This window comes from Thermobia domestica, chromosome 7, assembly GCF_964235325.1.
Source record: "Thermobia domestica chromosome 7, izTheDome1.hap1.1, whole genome shotgun sequence".
Classification (NCBI taxonomy): domain Eukaryota; kingdom Metazoa; phylum Arthropoda; class Insecta; order Zygentoma; family Lepismatidae; genus Thermobia; species Thermobia domestica.
In genome coordinates this window covers 107842724-107863983 of record NC_137460.1, presented here as the reverse complement: position 1 = coordinate 107863983, position 21260 = coordinate 107842724, and the positions used below count along the sequence as shown (strand labels likewise).

At 32.8% G+C, this 21260-nt stretch overlaps 1 protein-coding gene across 2 annotated transcripts in view; it reads right to left on the bottom strand.

The window, feature by feature from the left end:
* The window catches only part of LOC145690316 (uncharacterized), a 41409-nt gene extending 21151 nt beyond the window's left edge, over window positions 1-20258 (bottom strand). Inside the window, exons 1-2 of one of the 2 annotated variants that reach the window (XM_081765095.1) lie at window positions 20131-20258; window positions 3519-9164 (exon numbers count right to left, since the gene is read on the bottom strand). In XM_081765095.1, coding sequence (XP_081621221.1) covers window positions 3519-8999 — 5481 coding nt within the window. In that variant the 5' untranslated portion in view covers window positions 9000-9164; window positions 20131-20258. The remainder of the gene's footprint in view (window positions 1-3518; window positions 9165-20130) is intronic. The other variant, XM_081765096.1, reaches the window with a different exon arrangement.
* Between the last annotated feature and the right edge of the window lie 1002 nt (window positions 20259-21260).

Sequence of the window (21260 nt, the reverse complement as noted above, 5' to 3'; positions counted from 1 at the left end):
TCATAACTTTATAACTCTACTCATTGCTTCCTGTAATCTGTAGCATCATACTGCGAATTATATCACTAGCTTTACCTAAGAAATACGCATCACATCAATATTTTTTTACATGTAAAATGTTTTCAGTGTAAGGGCACGATGGTCAGTGATAGAGAATACCATCTCTAGTTCGAGAAGCCTCTAGTTCGATCCCAAGCCAAGTAACTTTGTGGTGAACAACATTGTATCCATTGGTTTTGTCGACCTTTTTCCATTTTCTCCCACATTATGACTCACCAATTCTTTCATAGCCATTCCTTTACACGAATCAACTGTCTTCTTAGCACAAAGGGCATAATCGTGGGACGTCAAACTAGATATTTCATTTCATTTTCTGTTTTCAGTGTAGATTTTCTTTAGCTTTGGACACATCTAGGATTTGTTAGTAAATGAATAAATATGTTTACATTGAGTTGCAGGATATCATTCTTTTCGTTCAGCAGTCTTCTCTTCAAATTCAAATCCTTTTTCAAATTATTAAATTATTCTTCTCTTAATATGTATAAATTTTCTTGATAATAAAATTGACCTCATATATTGCCTGTACGTATATTTATCCCATGAAAAGTTTCAAGAACCCTTCCATTCCCTTCGTCGGTTACGATGTATGGAGAAAAAAACTAACGTCAAACTAAAAAAAATAAAAAAAACGTTCTTAATAATCAAAATTAGATGCAAAAATTTTATAACTTCGTCATACGAAAACAGGGTATAATCACTGTCTATAAAACCTCATATAATTTATCAAAAACTGAAACACTACACAGTTATAAAATATAGCTGAAAAAGTGAACAATGATGAACATTCACTGATCAGCTATTATCCACAGAATGTAAATGCAGTTGATGTTGTACTTCATACTCTGGAAGTGCTTTCTGTTTTCATCGTCATCATAGGTATTCTGCCATTATTAGCAGGTCACTTGCCGCAGCTGAGAAGCTTCCATACTCCACGGTCCTCCGCTAACCTCTTCGTCTTCACGTATGATCTTTCTGTTTTTGTATCATCCATTAATTGTAGTCTCCTTCGCCCCCTCCCTCTGTTTCCTGACACCATACCCTCTAGGACGTCCCTTATGATACAATTGCTTCTTAGGCAATGTCCCAACCAGTTTCTCTTCCCCTTGTTAATAATATCTAAAAGTGTTCTTTTCTCCCCCACCATTTCTAACACTCTCTCATTCGTTTTCCGCTCGACCCAACTAATTCTTTCCATTCTTATCCACATCCACATTTCGAAGGCTTTCAGTCTATTTTCATTACTTTTACGTAATGTCCACGTTTCCCTCCCATACAGTATAACACTTCACACGAAGCATTTTGAGTCTTTTTCTCAACTCTTTATTCAAGGTCCCACAAAACAGCTTTCTGTTTAGTGAATACAAAATATAAAATTAATATAATATATCATATAAAATCAATTGCTACTTAAAACCTCACGCTTGAACAAGACTTTTTACAAAACTCAGAAGTTTTCCAATAATGAAAGCATATACAAAAGATTATCGACTATCTGGTCTTGTTTAAAAAAAAGAACTTCGTAATAAAGTGAAGAATAATTTTCTTTGAAGGATCTACTCGAATTTTTAAAGCCTTCATACGAAAGCCACATTATCAAGGGAAAGCACTTTCAAATATTAAGAACTATAAGTTTCGAGTCTTTTTATCTTAGGTCTACCTTTTTTCATTTGTGTAATCATTTATCAATAGACAGTAACATGAGTGTAAATCATTTTTTAAGAGTTAAGCCTATGTTTTATGTTAATATTTTTTAAAAAAAAAAAAAAGTTGTATGTACGTACAGTGTACATTATTTTATGCTTCGTGCAATTGCGTTATACATTATAAAATTTATCTTAAAATGTGTACAATATTTTTATTCTGGGACATCCTTTTTCTGTGATAAATTTTTCAAGCAGTCTAAGATATCAGAAACATAAATGAGAGCGGGATTTTGGTGTAAATAATGTTTTTAATGATATGAGTAGGGCAAGAAGTAAGAATTATAGAACTAACTACATGAAAATTAACTACATGACAAGATGGTATTCTCCGTAGGTCGCTCTCGAGATTATGAAAATACTTGTATATGAAACAGTGAGAAGCATATACGACAGACGCTTTTGGATATCTTGACAGAACCTCACATGAAACTTAGATTATATCTTTCTAAAACTTGTACATGAACTCTCTACCCGGCACACTGCACTTTCATATTCTCAGTAGCTCACTGAAACAGATGTAAATTACTTAATGAATATATATTTTTTTCTTTTGTGGATAAAAATGACTCTCCTTCGTATTTTAATGAGATATTAGATAAAAACACATAATATTGTATGTGAACCTTTCGTAACTCAGATTATGAACTTAAATTTGCTTTAAAAATAATAAACATGTACCGGTGTCTCCGAGAATCTAGTTTCTATTCTTGCTTCATTGTTTCTATATTCCAAATATCCAAGCACATGAGCTCAGAAACTGGGAAAATATTTTTTGAAAAAGGGGAAGAACTGTATCTGAGACTAGGAAAGCCCCTATTCCTCAGTAAGCAATATCTACATCGGAAATAAACAGGTTTCTCGCTCAGCCATTAAAACTAAATTTTGCGTGGCAAAGTTCAGGGAAAGTAATAAATAAATAAATAAATAAATAAATAAATAAATAAATAGATAAATAAATAAATAAATAAAATTAAATAATAAAATAAAATAAGATAAATGAAAATAAAAAATCAAAATCACACAAGCTCAGTGGGCAATGTTGACATCATTGAAATCAAAAAATATTTTTACTTTAACTATGAGGGAACATAGAAAGATGTATATGGAATTTGTATTACCGGTATTTATTATACTTTTATTTTTTAACAAAAACCCAAAAAGTTTTCTTTTTATTCACTGCACTGTTTGTATCCAATTCATGTTATGGTACGTAGTTCTGAGTTTTTGCACCATGAATATGTATGATTTCACCAATCTAAATGAAGTAGAATAAGCATAGCGAACTGAACTACTTAACTAGCCAGAAAAGAAGCAAAATGTCTGAGAATAAATTACTATTCCTGATATACTTGTACATTTCCTCCATCACTTAAACGTATAGAAACTAAAATATTTAAAATGATTGTAATAACATTTCTTAGAGTATCGTTTCAGAGGAAATTTTATTACAATCAGAATCAGATAATAGCTTAAAATATTATGACAAATTTCTTATTTTATGTTTAGATTTTTTACTAGACTAATAAGCGTAATTCATCTTCAGTAACTAAATTAAATTTTATAATTCTGATTAATAGTAATGGACATAGAACAAGAACAAAGAATGGCATCACGCTAAAGATGTAGCATAATTAAAATTACGAAAGGATTGAGTAAAATATCTGAGCCTTGTCAGTAGAAGATAATATTTAAGTAAATACTAAAAGCCATTAATTTACTTAGTACTGTCAGCTTGAATGAAAATGTCAGATATACCTCTATTATAGCTGCCTTTAATCTTCGCTGCAGACCTGGCTCCTCGAGTGCTGTCTTCGCATCCTGAGTTGAGTAACCAAGTTTAATCAAAAATTCTATAGGTTCATCTTGATCGTTAAAAGTGATCATTTCCTCGGATTCCTGAGAATCTTCGGGGTGCTCAGGGACTACAATGTTACATACACTACCATCAAGCGCCATATTGTCCAGCCGAAATCCACGTCTCAAATCTTTAAACAGCATCTCTTGACTGAACTTAGATATTAATTCTTCCGAGTCCTGATCAGTAAGATTATCATCTATTGAACTTTTCCACGTTAGATCATTGAATCTTACTCGTTTCTTTTCACCTGTTGGGTTTTCTTTTGGGCTCATCACTTCGTTATTAACTGATTTATCATTCTCTTTTATTTGCCCTATTTGCTCAGAGCTTGAATTAGTATAATGTGTTGGAGAAGGTACTTTTATTCTAATTTTTTCTTCTTTACAACTATCTGACTTGACAGTTATCTCAACCGTTTGGCCACTAAATTTTTCTTCGGCCACTTTCTTAACGATTTCACCTACGTCTAACATTTCATATTTATCATTTTTGAAGTCTTTTTCATCAACTTCAGCATTAGTTGTGGATTTCAGTATTCCTTCAATAGGTTTACTACATAAATCTGATGATAATTCTCTGGTGGGTTGGTCAAGTATTTCAAGTGAAGTTGACTTTTTCCGTGCAAATTTGATCCGTTGTAACATTTTATTATATGCACTTAACCACTTGCTACTTTCTATTTCTTCAAAATTGTCACTCCTTGTAGCATGAGCTGATAATATGTGCCTAGGTTTTATCTTTGGAATTACATTTCCTATTGCATGCGTTGTTTCCCGAATAAATCCTGATGAGGTACTAAATTTAAATATTTTCATACGATTTGTTAAAGAAGCGACAGGATTTACGGCTTCTTCTGGGCTTGGTCCCACATCCATTTTGGCACATGAATTTAACTTGTCTGTCATTAGCTTAAGATCTGAATTCTCTTCATGTTCTTTTTCTTTATCATTACCCTTATCGATATTGTTATGTACATTTTGTTCATCTTCTTTACCTGTTGCACTCGTTCGATTGACGACCATCTTATATTTAAAAGGTAAACGGCCAGTGGGTACCCTACATTTAATATTTATTGATCCCATATTAAACATTGATGATGTTCTTTTGGACATCGCATTTCTTATTCCAGTTGCAGTTCTACACAGTTTGTGCCGTACTGACACATTTGATTCTTCTGCTCTTTCTTTCTGGATCTTCTCGCAACTGATTTCAAGAGTGTCTTCAGGCATTTCTTCTTTACAACTATGAAGTTCGTCTCTTCTTTCGTACATATTTTTTACGTTGTATTGCTTTCTTTTGCTGCCAAGCTTTCGTGCCACCTTCTGAATAGAAATTCGGGACCACATTTTGTTCTTAACAGCACCTTTGTGCTGATTTGCAAATATGGCATAATCAGTTTGCTTTCCCAAAGCTAGCTCCTTTCCACCACCAATGTGGGACGGTTGATTAAAGAGTGACCTGTTTTGAAGTAAGTGAACAATATATTTTGACTTACTAGCCAGACGATGTTTAACGTACTGGCTCTTCCCATCATCTGCAATCTTGCTTCTTGTAGTTTTATTTTCGTTTTCAACATATTCAGAGATTTTGTCATAATTTGGAGATAATTCTGTACACTTTTGGATTTGATCTTCATCTATATCTTGTTTTCTTCTGCTTTTAAAGCTTTGTTTATCTTTGTATCCTAAGGAACTACAATAATTTGCTTCCCAGTTGTCGTTTCTCTTCTTTTCCTCGACCATATTAAAGAATTCTCTCTGTCCTTTACTTACTTTTCCACCAATTTTCTGATCTTCAGTGGTAATCACAAAAGTTGTGTCTTCATTCGACATAAAACTATCACTCTTGTTTTCGAATAGATTGATTTGTTCTGAAATTGCATATTTCAGAGACTTCGCACCAGTCTTTTTAGAAATAATACCAAGCATAGTTTCACATGAAGAGTGAAAATTTCTAATAGATTTCATGAAATATTTTTTAAATGTTTCATCCTTACATGAAAAATTAAACAGAGACTGAGTAGCTCTTTGGTTTGGTTTATCTGCTACAACAGCAGCTAACTCATTCTCTTTGCAACTGTTTCGTAAGTCCTTTTCTTCCCAAACTTTCTTGCAAACATCTGTTTGTTTTAAATTGGGTTGTGATAAATAGGAGCTATCAATACTATTTTCATATAAGGCTATCTTTTTAACATTTCCATTTATTGTCTTCTGTTGCGGTGCAAAATTTTGAATATTCCTCAACATATCGATTTCTGCGGTTTGTATCGTAAGATTTCTGTCAATAACATAAATATGTTCTAAACATTGTGTTAATAAATTTTCAGATGATTCTTGTAATATCCCAAACATGGATGATTCTGATGTTCTAACATTTTTACAAGTCTCTTGGTCTTCTAAGGAAGGACAATATTTGAATCCTTGAAAATCATCAGAATTACAACCAATACGAGAATCACTCCGATCCAAGGAGAAAGAATCAATGTTTTGCATATTATCCTGTGTTTGGAAGAAATTCTGGTGGCAATTTTTGTGGTATATATCTTGAGGCAATTCTTGGATTAAGTTTGTTTGCGATGCAATTTGTTTATAATTTTCTCCGTTGATCAATAATTGACACCAAAGATGATCAGTAAATTTATCCGTTCCTTTGTTTATTGAAGTAGCTATATTATTATTGTTATTATTTAAATGTTTTGAAACAACATACTTTTCATTTACTAATTCTGTACCATCTATATCTTCCGTAGACTTGACTTTATCAACAAATATTGAAGAAGTAACCCCACCAATGGATAGAAGAGATCTTACTTCATTTTGTCCTTCAGAAACTGGGTTTTTCCTTTCTGTTATTGATAACATTTGTTTTCTCTTTCCGGAAACAATTAAGCTACATTCATGATTTTCCCAAGCAACATCGATGTGCTTATTCTCATCTTTGTTATCAGTATACTGGCATTTATAATCTGTAGTGTCCAGGGATTTTGATGAAATCTTAATTTTGTTTTCCATTAAATTCTGCTCATATAGCATTAGCTCTTCAGCTCTTCTCGAATTTCCCAATTTAATGTTCGGTAGAGACGTATAAACTTTTTGTAATGGTAGAGTAGTTTCCAAGAATGAAAGTTCTGATGAATTCACTGTGATCTGGGATATATTACTAATATTTGGAACAAAACTCATGTTACATATAGCAATGGAGTTTCCCTGTTCCAATTTATCCATTTCTTTAGGTTTATTATGATCTGAAGGTATTTTTAAAATAAAACTGGTATAACTAAGGTTACGAGAAGATTTCTGTGAACTATTGTCTTTATAGAATGGATATTGCTCTTGTTTTAACATTTTTCTTTGATCTTTTAAAGGGATGTTATCTGTTTGCACAGTAATCATATCTTGATTTTGAGATAAATATAAACCATCTGCTACATTCGAGGCTTGACAGGCATTAGTGAACTGCGTCATAGTGTCAAATCTCTCCTCTACGCATTTCATAAACTTCATGTTATCAATTATTTGTAAATTATCTTCAACTATCGATTTACGAAGTGTAATTTTAAAATTTCCGTCTTCGAGTTCTTGTTCTGAATCATTAAAAGGGCGACACAAAGAAGACATGTTAGGTGGTAGCGATTGAGATTCACTTAAACCTGTCTTATTTTTCATCACAGTTCTTGTGGAATAGAAATTTGAGGGTATATTTTTAAATTTATCTTCTATTTCCGAGGATAACTGGTCTTTAGGACAATCTCTCTGATAATGTTTTCTCCGTTTAACTGATTTTTTATACTGGAACTCAGAAGTGTGCTCGGTTTTTTCAACATATGCAAGAGATTTAACAGGAATGGGATCTTTACTTTTGTAATCATAGTATATAAGAGTTCTATCCTTAGAAGAATGAGGTCTAGAATAGGTTTCGTCTTCTGAGTACTCCATTTCTTTTAATCGAGGATTCCATTGATTTGATATTTCATGCGAAGAAATTTCACTAAATTTATATTTCTTACTAGGTTTTGGCCACGTATCCATTTCTTCTGCACACTTATTACTAATTTCCTGGAATGTTACTGAAGAACATTTTATATTAACTAATGACGAATTAAAGTTTTGTTTAGTTTTTTCTGAGACAACTGCATCATTTTGCCATGCCTCCGGATTTGTCTTAGTTAAGTTCACGTTATCAGTGTCGACATTATCTGATTTTGTTCTATTTTGTATATTAGATAGAGACGCATCTATAAAAATCTTTTTGGGTGAAATACAAGGGACATCTGAAGATGGAACTGAAGAAGAAGATGGAAGTCTGTTCTGTTTGAATTGTTTTAAGGATAACTTTGATTTTTTAAACTGGAAGTGGCTTTTACTGGGTACATCCTTGGGCGATTTCTGCCGTTTAACTGTCCTCCATTGATCATTAGATGCAGCTGAAAATAAAAAAATACAACTATCTCGTGACAAAGGATCATGGAAAATTCCGTTTGAAATTGAAAATTTACCTTCAGTTTTTGCATCTGTTTTGATCACTTTATAGTCGTTTTCTGTCGTTATAAAATTCTTATTTCCTTTAACATCTGACTTTTGTTCATGGACCTTATCTTTGTTACTATGGATAAAGGTGACTTGAGACCTAATTCTTTGGTGAGATTTTCTTTTTGGTAAAGTTGTTCGCCTTAATACTTTTGCTTTAGAAGAAGTTTTGTATGTACAAATATTTTTTGTTGACATAGTTGTTTTATTCTTATCTTGTTTTATTTTTACTTGGTCCCCCTTAACGAACTCCTTAACATTTGATAGATCGCCATTTATGGAAATAGAATCGTGATCATTCTTATGTGGGATAGTAAAATTACCACATTTGTAAACAATACATTCATTGAATTTTTCACAAGGCACCTTAAAGGTTGAATCACAATTTTCTGTGTGATTGATTATTTCAAAAGTCTTTCTTGGAGACCTGGCCTCTTTCCTTCTCGTTCTGCTGTGATGACGAGAAGAATTAGAGCGTAATTCAGAAGAGGAAAGTTCTTCACATCTTTCGCTTCGTGCAGATTTAATATGATAGATTTTCTTTTGGAAAGACGGAACAGTTTTAAGTTTTTTAATGATTGGATATTTACATATCTCATCTGTTATCGTTGAGGATTGAAGTAGTTCTGAATTATTACCACCAGTTTCTGAAGAATCATTTCTAATACATTTATAAACAGTTTTCCTAGATTCAAGTGAGCTTACTGTATTTGGAGACTCTTCAAAATGTATCTGTGTCACATCTGAAATAGAATGATGACAACATTCAGGAAGAATACGTATGCTCTCTGATTCCAAACTTTTCTCTGAAACAGAATTGGTCTTTGAATACAGTTCACTGTCGTTGTTCATTTTAGGTCAAACTATTAAAATGAATTACATATAAATTGAACAAATTTATCAATATGATATTCTTTCTACGATATAGGTTTTGTTCACTGTTTTATTGTTGTCTTTTCTACTTGAATATCTCAGCACTCTTCATGTAGATACAGCCAAATTGTGCATAAAAATTCCCTGAAAAACATGAATGAAAAAGAGTTCTAATTATCATATTTTGTATTTACTATTACCAGAAGTAAGAGAGAATTTTCTATTCAGTAAGTAAAAACAAAAAGAATAATGTATAATATATAAAAACTACCAAACTACTTTTCAAGGAACAATTTTTGAACAGCACTTTACCTTTAAAATTGTCTTTTGATATACTTTTTCTTGAGTCCAATGTCAGATATAGTCATTTAAAAGTAATTTCACGCAATAATGTATTGCTGTTTAAATACTATTATTAACGTTTAATTAGATAAATTTCTCTTCTGAATACTTAATTTATGATTTTCAAGACATTGTTGTATTTCAGAGTGACTTTCCAAATAATTAATACTTATTTGCGTGGTCGCTAGCAATTTTATGCTGAATTTGAGAAACTAATTGTCAAACTTTACTCAAGGCTGTATCTTAGCTTTCTAAAATATTCAACACTATATAGTTACAATTTATTCTTAAAGGAGAAACTTACAATAATTTTTGAATGTTCTATTTGAATAAGTCAAATTTAATAGTACTATGCTACCTTGATAGGATTTTATATTAGAAACAATTCTGAGTATCTAGTCTACAGATGATATATTAAAAACTATTTTATTAATATTGTAAAAGAAAACGTACTATGAATGGGATGTACGGAATGAAATTTGGATGAGGAAGAGCTCATTCTTTCTTGATTAATCATTATTGCAATTATATATTTGATATTTTGTCTACTGGGAAAGATTAAGTGAGTTAGCCACAAATTTTAATATTACTTGATCTAGCCACAACGTACTATGCTTACTTTCCTTTGTTAAACGATGATTTTAGACAGAAACGTTAACCTTTATCGCTCAGAATGGATTGTAATTTAATTTTATACTGTTGTTTAATATAGGAGATAGGAGATGTCGCACAAGTATATGCATTTGTTTACCATGACACAGTAATTTGTAGTTTGAGTAACATACAGAAGCAAAAAAAAAAAAAAAAGCATCAGTCATCGAAAAAAAATTCACCATGCTTTACGCTCTTGGAATATATCTATTCTAATTCACAAATTTCATTGAGAATACTCTCTTTTAGCTTTGAGACGAAGAATTTACTGATTTCTGGCTTAAACATCTCTATATTTTAAAAGTGTCTCCCTACAGGAAATGAATGGTAGTCAGATGGCACAAGTTCACGATCGTTTGCAGGTTTAGGCTGTAGATCAATTCCTTTCAACTTCTGGATATTTCTAGTTGTTACAGGAAGGTATGTTACCCTGTCGCAATAGAACGTGATTTTTGTTGAGTTGTACTAAGTAAGGTATTTAAAACCAATTTTAATCATTTGTAGGTAAGACATTTACTAATTTAGTTTATGATTGAGTAATGGCAAATTCTTTATTTGTTTTTCTTTACCTTGTTCAATGGTTCGTTGAAGATATACTGGCAAAATAAGACTAAAAAACCTTAAATGTTTACATATATATAAAAGCAGCATTTTACATATGAAGGAAAAAAAATGAACTACTACATGGAATTAATACATTAGGTAAAAGATTTTCTCATCAGCGTGAAACAATACATTTTTGGTTTATACCAATATGACTTCACTCTTGTAGAATTCAGGACCTGCTACTGATTGGAAGTAATATGTTTTTACTTAAAGTATGAATTGTGGTTAAGGGATTGTGAGAAGCAGAAATAAACCAACAAGAAAATTGAGACATAAACTTGCATTGGTGAGATTTAAACGTTTCAATATTGTGATAATCAACAAAATGAAATGGATATTAACATACTGTGTATATACAAAAGTTCGGTAAGTGTTTAAAACCTTGCACATCTTTCTTTTTAATTTTTGAATTGACTTCGTACTGGTTGCATTAGTAATAAACTGTATTAAAATATATAAATTAATGAAAATTAAGCGCGTGACTTACAACATTTTTCTTAAAATGTATTTTGAACTTTATTCTAAACAAAAGAAAGAAAGATATGTAGTATATTAAGTAAAATGTACTAAAAGTAGTATTCTAAAAGACCAACGAAAGACCATTGTTTTGCTCAGTGGTATTCAACGTTTCTTTTCGTTTATCCCTAACAATACTTTTCTATTCAAACGTGTATCCCTATCGATACTTTTCTATTCAAATGTATATTCCTATAAGGATACTCTTCTATCCAAACGTGTATCATTAACGATACTTTTCTATTCAAACGTGTATCCCTAAGGATACTTTTCTATTCGAACGTATATCCGTAACGATACTTTTCTATTCAAACGTGTATCTCTAAGAATACTTTTCTATTTAAACGTGTATCCCTAAGGATATCTTTCTATTCAAACGTGTATCCATTGATTTAAGCTATCCTTAATTCAAATTATTGGTATTTATATCAAAAATAAATTATAGACTTTATTACCTATTAATTAAGTAACCCAATTTTACTATAAACAGGAGAATTATGATACAAATTTGATAGAACGATGTTACAGTTAGGTGATTTGTTGAAATAGATGGTAATACTAATTCTCTGTCAGAAATGATTTTCATTATTATTCACAATATATGTACTTTTGGCCAATAAGTAGTGGACAATCCTTAATAATCATAACTGTTTTCATTGATAATTCACAATAATGACACTAGGTACATATGAACTCAAACCAATTGGCTATAGTTCAGCATCATTCATCTCTCCATTTCTATCTACACAAATGGTCCAATGCTGTTTCCAACTTACAAAGGCACTTGGTAGTTTGGTTTCAAAACCATTCTCTAACCTCTTGGAGTAACTTGTAATCGTTTTCCAACGCTCTACCACGTTGAAAATTCATCAGTCGATCAGATAGGTAGAAATCTGAGGAAGCCAGGTCGAGACTGTAATCTGGATGAAGCATCAAAATCTACTCATGTCTTGCCATTTGTGGAGGTCTAAACAGATCTCTTTCCGAGTTTGCATCATTTTCTTCTTCCAATTTTGGCATCGATTTTGAGCACAATATTCGATATCCAAGATCTAAAAGTAGGTTAAGAATACTTTCTTTGAGATTGATAATCTTTCGATCAATTGATAAGTCATTATTGTCCGGTTATTCTAGACTATTTCCTTCATATGAGCCAAATTTTGGTCTGTTGCTGCACAGGAGAGTTTACCTGGTCTCTATTTGTAATTTATATCAAAATCATTAATCTGATGGCGCTGACCCCATCTCCGTATTGTGCTTCTATCCAGGGGTTCGTTTCAATATACAGGTTGCAGTTTTAAATGAATCACTGTAGCTGAAATATCTCCGAACATAAACAGGAACTCGATCACCGACCGTTGTCGGATTCTGATAATTATTCCTGAAAGAATAAAAAAAAGATAATTCTGAGAGAAGTGTTGTGCTTATCAGCTACATTAATTATGATATATTAATTAGGTTTTTGCTAAGTGGCATTGTGCAATATTATGTACCTTATGCATAATTGGTTACTTTAAATTTTACGTACCTGCTAAGAAGTCATCGCAACCACTGCTTTGTTAATAGGTTTGGAACTGTTGGATGAATTTGAATACATTTTTACATATAAAGAACACAATTTCTGCGAAAAGATGCAGTTGAAAATGTGTTTCTTGGAAGTCCCATTACAATTAATGGCACATTCAACATCTTTAACAAAGTGAACAGACACAATGACCAACAGAGCAACCACATGCATAGATAGAGCACAGGTGACTCTCCAAGTCAACGTGTTTTGTGCGAAGTCTTGCTAAAAAAAATGCACTAGCTGAAGCTAATATTACTAGCGATTATTTCTGGACATGTTGGAAAAATTTTATTTATGAACTGAATATCAATTATGACGATAAAAATCTACAACTGGACAAAGCTTTCACTTTCCTTTCAATTCTTATATGTACGAGGAACGTTCTGAAAGTATGTTTCGTCATTTGTTTTGATGTGTTAGGTTACTGAAAAGTGTCTGCAAATGAAGTGTGCAAGCCTGTTATATACAAAAAAAAAAAAGCTTTAAATTTTAAACCTATACGGAATGAGGACATCTTCTGGTGAACTGCAAGACATTCTGTTTCGCATAATCTGTTGATGAGTAGATCTTCCGGTGCAAACTCATAACCTAATATGGGGAAGGTATGCGTCAAGAAACCGCGAGTGAAGTTGTGGAGGATAAAGACGCTTTCTGTAATAATAATAATAATAATAATAATAATAATAATAATAATAATAATAATAATAATAATAATAATAATAATAATAACAATAATAATAATAATAATAATAATAATAATAATAATAATAATAATAATAATAGTTCCTATAAATCATTATTTCTCGTGTTGCAATTATAAAAATACTGAAATTAATAACTCATTTATTACATACTGATTCATTAAGTTTCAGGCAAAAGGTATAGGTATGTAGTTTTTTATGTGAATATATTGTTTTGCTCAGCAAATTGTTTGTGTTTAAGTATATACAAAGCAAAGCTTCTACTTATGGAAAATATTACAGGGGTTGGAAGTGATAAGTTACATTAATATATCTATTTAGCAGAATGTAAAATTCAGTAATGTAAAATTCATGTAAGTATTATAAGGGCAACAAAAAGAAATGTGATCCTGACAGCCCGAGAAATATATATGTAAAACGAAATTATAGTTGATTTATGGAAAGTGTTCTTTTATCAATTCATGATTAGTTATAAGTTGCATATGTGCTAATATTGTAATTTTTGTGCTTTAATGTGAATAACTGAACGAAAATCATACCGGTATTTCGTACAGTTATTCACATGTTGATCCATAGCATGTTCACGCAATTGAAGGATCTGGTCACTGAATGATTCATGGTCTTGGTTCGAATCCCAATGTGGTAATATAGAATAAAATTCCGAACAGTTTATGAGACGAAACTGGAATTGAACGCGGATAATTGGATTTACGTTCACTATGAACGGGAACAGGATTACTGATTTCGAACCAGCAGTTCGATAGACATATCCGAAATACTAATTATTACTATAAAAATATTGCCCGAGCAAGAGACAGAACCCAGTACCGTTACAAAAAAGGCGCTCCGTAACAGACACACAAACACTGAACCGTTAGTTAACAATCAGAGACAGTGACTTCAGGGCTGACAACGGAATCATTAAAATAACTCTGTGCCTATATAAATTACTGGTGTAAAATTGTCTTGTTGAAGCGTGACAAACTGGATCAAAGCGATGTTAAATTATTGTTGGACGCAATTAAGTCAAATAAGGAAGAAATGCAAACTTTGCATGAAGTGTTAGAAATTAAAATAGCTGCGTCTAATAAAGAAATGCAAGTTTTGCGTGGATCTTTGGGAAGTAAAATAGTAGAGATAAGTGAGGAAACCAAAAAATAAATCTATGATAGGTTTGAGGTACAACTTGAATTGGTAAAAAAAAAAAAAAGGAATGTTCGGTTAGGTACGAACAAATCTCTCAAGAGATAAATGCAAAGTATGAACAGGTAAACGATAAGTATGAGAATATATTAGCTAAAACAGTTGAAAATATCGAAAAACTCGATACTATTACGGTTAATTTAGGCGCATGTGAAGAAAAGGCAAACCAAGCGTTAGAAAAAATTGAATTTATCGAGAAGTTTGTAAGCAATTTCGAAAGTAATTTGGAAAGTAAAGAAAACACGTTAGTTTTAGTGAGTGAAACTACTCATAAATTAGAAAGAAATGTTGCAATACTACATCACAGGGTCGATAGTTCATCTCAGAATACAGTTCCTCAAGGTATAGATGTAATTAACATAAGCCAGGATATTGCTTCAATAACTGATAGGTTCTTAGGGTTGGAGATAAAGGTGGATGAAGCCCAACCGCAGTTAACTTCCCTAGTTGAGAGTGCTAATAAAGATGGGAATGAACGTGATCTTTTGTTTCGCAAAAGTAAGTTAGATAGATCAAATATATTTCATGACGGTAAAAGTAGTAATAAGTCAAAGCGTAGTGCGAGAGAAACTAGCAATTCTAGCAGACAATGGTACTTGTTTCGTTTCGAAAAATTTTAAGCAAAGGATGGAAGAATACGGTGTTAAAATTTTCTATGTGATTCCTTACCACTCTTCTTCGAACACAGTTGAGAGAATTCATCGGGAAACGAACAGATTATTTAGGTTGTTTTGTAAAGACGATAATTCGTCATGGGAAAAATTCATACCACAAGTTGTTGTCTTGTTGAACTGCTTAATTTCAAGTAGTCTTGGCGTTAGTGGCGCCAGTTTGCATTTAAATATCAAGGCTGAAAAACCAATTTTTGAACATTTTTGAATATTTTTATATGAAACAAGTGATGACGATAGTGAAAGTTGGAACAATAAACTGGTGATGGCAGCTTTTAAAAGAAAGGAGGTAATACGAAAGCCAAACTAAAAGTATAACTCACAACAGGAGAGTAAATACGAGGTAAAAGTAAATATCAAACGAATTTAAGTTTGGCCACAGACAAGAAAATTTCGAAATTCTTTAATGTTTCAAAGGACCTTATCTGTATGTAAATAAGCCATCAAATTCAGAGAAAATGTTCGAACTATTGGATCCATTGACTGGAAAATCCATTGGTTCTCATTCTATAGACCGCCCTAAGGTGTGGAAACCTACAAAGTCAACTCGGGAAATTTGGCTTGATTTAGCAGTTAAACATAGTTCAGAAAAATATCATAATGTAATCTCAAACGAGTTTAAAGATTTAGATATAGAAAATACCATTGAAATTATTACTTGTAATGCATTAACTGCAATTCCTGTATATTTATCCTAAAACGTAAAGTCACTCATTAATGACAAAAGGATAATCGAAATTTTGGAAAGATTGCTCGACATTGATAAGTACTTAGATTTCTTGTACTTTAAAAATTTATGTTCATCCGATGTGTTGGAATTTTCATTGATTAATCTACAAAGCCCTTACATGTTGTTGAATAAGAGTTTTCAGATCAAGTAACATCAGGGAAAAGGAAAGTAGTAACTCAAGTGTTTAAAATTATTTGAGCAGTCATCTGTGACCAGCTATGCGAGATCCAGATGGTCGTTGATATTCTTTTCCTAAGTAATGGAAAAGCCAGTCAAGCTGTATGCTAAGACAGTGAGATGAGATTCCCTCCCTTTTTTGGGGGTAAAATATTTCTGTAACGCTCTGAGTAAGCAATTTTCTTAATATCCCCATCTTTATTATTTTAATTTTTAAACTTTCATTCTGTCCTTCATCCTCATCTCGAGGTTGGGACACAAATTGCTATATTATGTGAGTAGGTATCTTCAAATTTAGCAAGGCAGACCCTGTCGAGTGGTCAGAGAGTAGCACAACTGAATTATTATTTTGTAAAAGTTTAGCTCTGAAACTCGAATGCGCCAAAAATTCTTAAATCAAATCTCGACAAAATGAAATATATATTTTGTTGTATATTGTATATTAATAGAATTATGTTTTGATGTTATTGAATCCGAATGTATACCATGAGGTGGAATTTACAGTTAATAGAGAATATTCTAGTATAATGTGAATATATACCGTATATATATATATATAACCAATATTAGTGTCATTAATATTTTGTATGTCATATAGTAATGCCTAATATAGTAATGAAACTTTGAAAAGGAAAAATAAAATGTGTTTATCTGTTATAATTCAATGTTTAGTCGTGAAGTTTTATATAAAGTTATTATTTTGTATATTCTTAAATATAATATTGAGCTATTTTAATTTTGTATTTCTGTTGAAATGTGTAGTTTTAAGTAAAAAAAAAGGCCGGAGCTAAGCACAAACTAAAATGGTACGTGAATTATTTTAAAATGTAGGGAAAAAATGGGAAAGAAAAGTTGTTTAATGTAATGTTATTGATGTTTGATCATATTTTCTTTGTATTTGCATAAGTAGTGTTTAGCAGTGTTCAAGAAGAGAATTAATAATATAAGCGTAAAAAACATAAACTTTTAAATCATATAGCCCATTTCGTATACGTAAATAGCCCATATCCCGTTTTTCGAATTCGTGTTTCACGTTTCGACGATTCCAGTTATTTTCGTCAAACTGTAACATTCAAGAACATCAATACGGCACACTACTGCGACACCCTTAGCAAACTGGTCGACAAAAGAAACCAGAGCTCTTGAGCGATGTTGTTGTTCTTGGACGACAACGCAAAACCACACACGGCAAGGCTCACACAAGATCAGATTCGTAGCTTCGGATGAGAGAGATTGGATCATCCTGCCGACAGCCTCGATCTTGCTCCATCGGACTTTCACCTGTTCCCTGCACTGAAAGCCACACTTTCAGGACGTCACTTCCAAAACAATGCTGAGGTGGAGCAGGCTATGTGACAATTCTTTACAATGCAGGACACCGAGTTTTATCAGAGTGGTCTCTTCAAACTGATTGCACATACAACAGATTTCTCAATGTCCGTGGCGACTATGCCAAAAATAGTGCAAGGTGTACACCATGATGCCATGGTGCATTTGTATTTGGCAATAAAGTTTCCGTGTGAAAACAATGACGAAACTTACTTTCGGAACGTCCCTCGTATATAGGAGTGCTTCTTAATCATGTTCCTTGACAGCGCCTGATCAGACGCATTGCAAATAGAGGAAATCTTTTCCTTCGGTCATCCGATGCAGATGTATGATTTCTTTATTTAAGAGTTCATTACGGTTATTTTCTTAACATAATTGCCTACATCCATGCAGGAATCGTAATCAGATGACACATGGAGTGCAAGCCAATATATCGGACATAGCACACCGAGACTGATATGAATTTGATTTATGTGAATGCGTGGCCATAATGCACATCTGTACAGATTATTGGTTTATAATTAAGGATGAGAAACCTGATCAGTTGTCGCTCTTTGACATTAAACTATATGCCAATGCATTAGAAATATTTATTAACTTTTGAAACCCCACGCCAATCTTTTTGTATATCCTGTATATACATATTAGAAGCCATTAAATTCTATCGTAGAATTGCACAACTATTAATTTCACGTGAGACATGAAGTAAGTTCTGAAATACAACATGGCATTCCGTAACTCCTCTTTACTTACGTCATGCGCTTAATCCTTTGTCTGATGTTAAACATTAATAAATTGATACCAATAGAAAGCAAAAGATACAATTAACTTGCACTAGAATGTACAGATTTATACTGATATAAACTAGCTTTCTTATTTTAAAACAGAAAAACAGAAGTAAAAAGGTGAAGCACATGTAGGTGTTAAGTTTATCATAATGCTCCCTTATGAAAAGTTCCAACGACATAAATTCAAAGGCGTGAGCAGAAATTTGTCAAGAAGGGGAGGTTAGATTCTTGTATACACATGAAAATCGAAATATTTTAGTTTAACGTCCCACGATATGCCATTTAGGCTAAAAGAGACGGATGATGGGTTAAGTTCCAAAGTTGGTCATTCATTTTTCAGCAAAATTTTGACAATTAACCGGGAAGAAATGGATAATTTGCTCGTTTATGTGATAATATGTAGGGAGGGCGAACGTTGTGTTTTTCTTTTAATATATAAGCGGTTATAAACATGAAACTATTTGGCAAGCGGAGGGAACTACTTCACGCAAGCTTACTGCATGGTTGGATGGTGGAAAAGTAACGAGCATTTGTATTGTGAACATTTTTGCAAGTACACAGAGATGTTCCATTTGGTATCCTTTCACAGAGACAAGAATTTACACTCCATTTATTTTATCAAAATTGGTCCAAATTTCCCTGACCCTAAGCTAACCCAATCCTACCCTACCCTACTTATCCCTATGATACTCTACTCTACCCTATCCTACTGTATTATACTCTTTTAAAGCAGTCCTAAAAATTGATGATTTTTTAAAATTTTCTTAGGTTATTACGATTTTCGTCGAAAACCAGGCGGACGACGAACTTCGGAATAAATGTCCGGATGATTAACGAAAGTAAATGACTGAGAACTAAAATTTTTGTGCTCTCCCACTGGGTATCGAACTCGGAACCACGTACACCACAGATACACATGCTAGCCACTAGATCATCGGAAAGGATTATATGCTAATATAATAAGCGTTTATTGTTTCATGTCATCTTGCTCAAGGAAGCAGGGAGTTAAAAACCGGAACTCCTTCCCCTTTGCCTACGCCACTACATAGTGTTACATAAATATGGATATTTTAAAACGAAATAAGGGTTCTGTCGGACAAATGGGGGCCAGACTTATGTGTAGAACAGAACCCAACCAACTCCTGCGGGGCTTCTAGCCCGTTTTTCTTCCCCCTCCCCCTCCTCCTCCTCCTACTACTACTACTAACAATAATAATAATACTACTACTACCTGGGGATTGAGTATAGCCCGCTCCCCCCAGTGATTTTTAACGAATCATAGTGATTCTAACGATTCATATTAGTTCATAATGAATCGGAATCGCATGTTATAAAGATTTAAGATGTAAATCTTGTGGTAAGGAAGCTTTAGTATAAGTAGTAGTAGTAGCGATGGTAGTAGTATTAGTAGCAGCAGTAGTAGTAGTAGTAGTGGTAGTTAGTAGCAACAGTAGTAGTAGTACTAGTAGTAGGAACGGGTTAGAAGCCCCGCAGGGGTTGATTAGGTTGTGTTCTCGATATAAGTAGTAGTAGTAGTAGTAGTAGTAAAGTAGTAGTAGTAGTAATAGTAAAGTAGTAGTAGTAGTAGTAGTAGTACTAGTAGTAGTAGTAGTAGTAGTGACTCCTCCAGTTCCGGTGACAAAGAACTGGGGGGAGCGGGCTATACACAAGCCCTACCTGGTAATAAATGCTGCTCCCTATCTGTTCGACATATGCCCGAAATAATTATGTAACGAACAAAATTGTTATATAAGACGTTCAAAATTCTAACATTAAAGTTTGTTTTTTTCATACTCATTATCCAATAAGTACGTATATTATTTAATTACCACATTTCGCTTATCAACGAGATCTCAAGTCATTTAAACATATTTTTCTGGATGGCAAATATTTAATTAATTCATATCTAACATTCTGATGGCTATTCCTTAAAAATATAATCACTACAACAGGAAGTACTAAATTTTCTTTCTTCTTTACTCTTATGGGTTATAAAGTTTATTGAGAGCAACTTGGGCCAGTCCATTGTAACACTGAAAATGTTAGGAGTGAAAATTGAATATCTGTTGATCCGTGGCTGTGACTACTTATGTTCTGTAATTTTTTTTTTTTAGTTCCGAGGAATGTCCTTAAAGAATATCTATGTTGTTACTCACTTTTATCCTCTCGACAATTAAATTTATTTAATATTGAAATATTTCTTTTTCCATTTGCATTGAAGATGATATGTGAGAGTTTATGTTTTAATTCATCGGACAAGTAAATATATACATATATTGTGGGGGGTACGTGTACCCCTTTTAACTTTGGGACAGGCCCACGCCATATGATTCGGTTGGTGAAATTTGTAGATTTAAATACTACTGTAAGTACAGCCTACGTAACAGCAGCGGCTGGTACTATATGTTGCATGGTTGTGCAACCGGATATTTTTTTTTTTTAAATACTAAAGACATTTTTAAATGTTAAAGTAGTGTATCAGTAAAAAATAAACCTTTACTCTTGAGCTCAAGACAGTATTGATGGATTTCTAAAAGAAATTCAATTAAAAAATTTGAAAGAAAGAGATTTACATTTCCAGTTGCAGCGAGCGTTGCCACTGGAAGCAGTAACATTGAGCATATGGCAGCGAGCTCCTATCTCTTAACATAGGGAAGTGGATTTCTTCTTGCATCACAGCTATTCTCCCGTATTGTTTGCTTCCAGTTGCGTCTTGCTCCGCAACTGGTATATAGTCAGCTTCTGTAATAGTTACGAATTCCTCCGCTTGGCAGCGCTTGACTCAATTGATAGGGTGAGTGAGATATAGTCGCTTGGAAGAAAGAAGTTATTCACAAAACACAAACTAGTAAAGAACAAATACACGTCTGGTGGTAGTAGTATTTCTAGCAAAGCTGGATGGCGTTTCCCCCGAAGCTAAGAAAATTGAATTGCTATCCAGTCCAGGCCCTTTTGATCC